The 4,617-nt window shown below is 34.5% G+C and overlaps 1 protein-coding gene across 1 annotated transcript; it reads right to left on the bottom strand.

Moving 5' to 3' along the window:
- Positions 1–537: 537 nt before the first annotated feature.
- LOC122596612 (squamosa promoter-binding protein 1-like) lies at positions 538–1,780 on the bottom strand. Its single transcript, XM_043769223.1, has 2 exons — positions 1,389–1,780; positions 538–934 (listed from the first exon to the last, which is right to left on the bottom strand). Exons 1-2 carry the CDS (start codon positions 1,697–1,699, stop codon positions 820–822), a joined length of 426 nt encoding a protein of 141 aa, XP_043625158.1. The 5' UTR covers positions 1,700–1,780; the 3' UTR covers positions 538–819.
- Positions 1,781–4,617: the final 2,837 nt, after the last annotated feature.

Below are 4,617 nucleotides of genomic sequence, written 5' to 3'. Positions count from 1 at the left end.
CTCCTATTATTGCAGTTTGTTTTATGGATTTGCTGTTCTTTAGTGATTCTAGCAGAATTCATCCAAAGGTACCCCTGCTCCCACTAAGTTATGGGGATACTGAAATAGTAATTTAATACGGGTCACTAGTTATAACAAACTTGCAGAAAACACAATATGGAGGGCTTTTTCGAATAGTTGAATGAGGGTTAATTATATAAGATGTGAGCTCCTTAGTAATATGGGCACTACACAATGTTAAACAAGCAGAGAATGTTGCTAGAAATGACTACTGTAGTTAACTACTGCAGATATGACATAATCATATATAAGAACATAAGAGTCTCTAGTTTTAAGACCAAATAAGTTAATTATATCAAGGAACATGGCTGCATTCCTAGTAACGGCTCTACGTAGAACCTGTAACTAAACTTTGAAGGATCAGTGGCTTTATTTTTCATGTTTGTGATAAAAGTGACAGAAAAGGCATGGCTTTCTAATTCCAGTTAGCACAGTTGAGAACAAGTTGTTGAACTAAGCTAAATACTTCATAATATATAATTACTACATCCCCAATTATCATACAATAATTAAACAGCTGCTTATCAGCATTAATATTGTCCTTGCATGCATATTCATAATTACTTATATCCAATTTAGACTTCATTAATTAGTTATCCTAATGAAGTTCCTCATATTTACTTATTCAGCAACACTTCTAGATAATGAGATTAACGGACTGACAGAAGAGAGAGAGCATCACGCCAGCAAATATAGTCATGGTTCTTATTTTTTAGCTAGTTGAGGCGCATCCTACTAACATTGAGAACCTTCTTATAATCAGGAACTTTCTCCATAATTTTCATAGGAGCTTTTACGCCTGCGCTCATTATGTCCAGCCAAACGTCTACGACAACTCCTTTTGGTATCATCGAATTCTGTTATGTCATGGAACCTGCCAAAGTAACATAGGTAAAAGGAAAACTAACAGGATGCTAGCCTTATTCGTTCTTTTAGCTATATGCTAATTATTAGAGATCTCAAATTGTAGGCTGGTCTAGTTTTGATTACTAGCAGGTTCGGGTCAGAGCTGATGATTTATTTAATAGGAGTCAAAATGGGTTGGGCCAACCCACAAACGTTTTTTGTTTACCTCTTTCTTTTCTTAATATTGCAAACATGATTGCTAACTTATATTAGTACTATACACTAACGACGTTTAGAAGGTTATGAGTTATAAATATATGTTGAGTGAAGTTTAACTAGTTTGCCCATTTGACCTGTTAGAGGTAAACTATAACCCGAATTGGCTCTTTTACGTGTAATTGGTCAATAATCATTACTAATCTAGTTTCTTGCTGACTTCATATGCTGATTATAAAGTTGTCGCGGATTTTAAGTATATTTACCTGCTGCATTGCTGGCAGAAGCGTTGTTGAGAACCACCCGTGATAACAATTGGAGCCTTGGCATGAACCTCACAAACTTTATGCCTCCGGTGGTACGTCTTGCAGTTAGTCATATCAATAGTGCAACCTTCCACTTGGCAATACGGATGTATAGTCCCTCCACTGCCCGAACCCCTCTTTCCCGACGCCTTTTTCTTTCTACTACCCTCACCATAACTTTCATCATCTTCTTCTTCTCCGTTTTCCATCATCTCATTTTTCATCTTGTTGTTCATACTTATAACAACTCTTCCAGATGTTCTTATTTTCATGCTCTAATAAAGAGAGTGAATACACTCTATATAGATGAAGAATGACAAAGAATAAAAGTGGTAAAGATGAAAAGAAAACAAAAATGTGAGGACCACATTATAGTTAGGGAATAATAGAGGGTCCTGTCATTGTAACTACATCTTTTATTGTATCATAGGTGTATAATTACACAATTTCATATTATACCTTGTATGCCATTTGATTTATTTGACATCATCCAATTATCTATCAAAGATTATGTTATTATTCGACAAACTTTAAATCTTTAGCATTTGGTCTATTAACATGGGTGTTGATTGATTTGAAATCGTTGTCGACAACACTAACTGGTGGCATTGAGTGAAGGTCATGTACCCTTTTGAGGAAGACATAGACATTGTGTGCCCCAACTTACTTGTTTTGTACTCCTAAGTCACTAAAATACATAGCTTTATCTTGGCTCAATGGTTTCAAACACTCTATAATGGTCCATTTAAGGGATGTAACGATTATTATCATTTATAAGCATAGTTATGTTAAAGAGATTATTTTTGTGCGCGTAACGTTGATTTGATGTCACTTAACATATGACCTCCATGTACTTTCATTCAACGACAATCTTTCTGAGTGGTAAAGATGTGGGGACTAGGGACGTGGTTCGTTGGGTCCATATATCTACACTAAGGGTAGGGAAACGTACAAATTTTGAAGGTACCCTTTTGCTTAAATAATGCTAGCTTTTGAAAGTATATATCAACCTTTCATGGTAGTCTTTTTATCTATTTATTCATGGAAGATGATTCTTGCTAAATGTAGGTGAGATAATTGAATGGTGAATGGTGAAAGGTGAAAACTTTGTTGAATGGTCCTATTGATTCCATGGATTTGTCTAATGTATAGGTGACACCTATGTACTTGTGTCACAAACACCCATTTCTTGAATTTAGATATGAAATCTAGTACTTCACATCATCAAAGTTGTTTATTTCCCCATCTGTGTCTACCATTTGATCTTGACATTTTTTTTTAATAAAAAGAGACTACATTTCAAGGGATAATCTAAATGCATTCAAGGTCTTTACTTTAGATAAATTTTGTAAATATAAGAGTTCTTTGTGTAGATGTTAGTTCTATGTATTTCTTAATTGGCTAAAATGCATTTTACTTACTTGAACGTGGTTGATTAGGATTTTTAGTACCTTAAATTAGTTATGGTGTAGAATAGTAGTACCCTAAACTTAGTTAACCGGGAATTTACCTTGACTCGGTCTTGCTATGAAAGTTTTATGTTAATGAATTCACGGTTTAACAATGGATTATTAAAGTTATGTTAATAAAATTGTAATATGTCTTGTTTAGTTGTTACTACTAATTAAATTATAGATTCGACTTTACTAAAGTGATTTAAAACATCTCTTAATGCAAATGGTAATTTGTAATGTCACTTAATTAGCCAGAATCGGTAGATGACTGCAATCCATCTAATACGATGTCGTACAAATAATTCATCCAGAATCTGTAGATTGCATTTGCATTTTTATATCTAATGACATATGTTGAACGATTCAATTTAGATGCCTAATTTAAAGAAATCAATAATGATCTGTTGTATCTTATATATCTTGACTAACATCTTGCTAGTATATATCTTGCTAGTAGAATTTGTTGGTCGTTTTAACAAAAAAAAATAAGGAAAATTATTATTAAAAAGGGTGATGATGATCTTTTATTGGATCTCACCTCGATTGTATTACCAATTGATAATGGGAGTTTGGCCAAATGGCTTCTCTTTGTGATGATAGTACTACATCAAGAATTGGCCTAAATGGTGCAATACAAGCATGTAGTGTGGTCCCAATTTCTTGGAAGGGAGCCCTTTGCATTATTACCATCAAGGAATAGCAATTGTAACTTCAATGGTATTTGACATGTACTTCAAATTTATTTCAAGGTGATGTTAGCTTTTGTTGCAAAAGTTAATTATGTTGGAAGAAGCTTTAACCTTATATTATCCCTCATAGTAAACATGTGTATGATATTTTAGTACAATCTGATTTAACTTGTTTGGTTATTATGGTCATATTAAGACATCTTACAGTTTTGGAGGTACAGACTCTAAAGGACGGGTCTAGGGGCAGTGCCCCTTGGAGCGAGCGGCAGCCTCTGGCGAGATCCAAGAGGCTGAACCCCTAGTTGCCAAGTCAGTTTTGAAATTTTTTATTTCATATAACGTGTTTGATTAGGGGTGTAAACGAGCCGAGCCCGAGCTTATCGGTGCTCGAGTTCGTTCAAAATATTCGAGCTTGAGCTCGGTCGAACCTTGTTACTGAAACTCGAGATCGGCTCGTGACGATTAACAGAAGCTCGGGCTCGGCTCGTTTGTTAAACAAAAACTAAAAAAGTTAAAGTTTTACTCGAGCACGATAAGTGACCAAATATTCAAAATGAACCTCGTTAGTCATACATTTGGCCAGAAAAGAAATTGATAGCTGCTACTAAAAATGTTTCAACTAATACACGAACACTTCATGATTCAAATGTAAACAGTAAAACAAACATAGTGTGCTGGTAATAATCTTTCAACAAAACCCAATGTCTCAATTGTGAACAAATGAAAAATCAATGTAATATTAAAAATTAAATAAGAAAGAAACATACTTGTTGTTTAGGCAGAGCGTGGAAAAAAGTCAAAGACAGAGGCGTAAAGACAGGACGAGATGGCGGTAATGTGTGAGAGAAGAGATATTGAAACACTATTGTAATTAGATGGCGGTATATTTAAATTTTGAAATCATAAAATGGGATATGAAATGTTTTTGATTTTTGAATTACCCATTAGAAGTTAGACTAAGAGCCTAGGAGGAGTAGCCCATTAAGGGAATGCCGTTATGCCCCTCCTCCATCCAAATCTTGACACAGGGTACTCTTCAATCATTTG

The sequence above is a fragment of the Erigeron canadensis genome, chromosome 4 (genome assembly GCF_010389155.1).
Source record: "Erigeron canadensis isolate Cc75 chromosome 4, C_canadensis_v1, whole genome shotgun sequence".
Classification (NCBI taxonomy): domain Eukaryota; kingdom Viridiplantae; phylum Streptophyta; class Magnoliopsida; order Asterales; family Asteraceae; genus Erigeron; species Erigeron canadensis.
The sequence above is the reverse complement of the archived record's forward strand: the minus strand, read 5'-3'. Positions and strand labels throughout refer to the sequence as shown.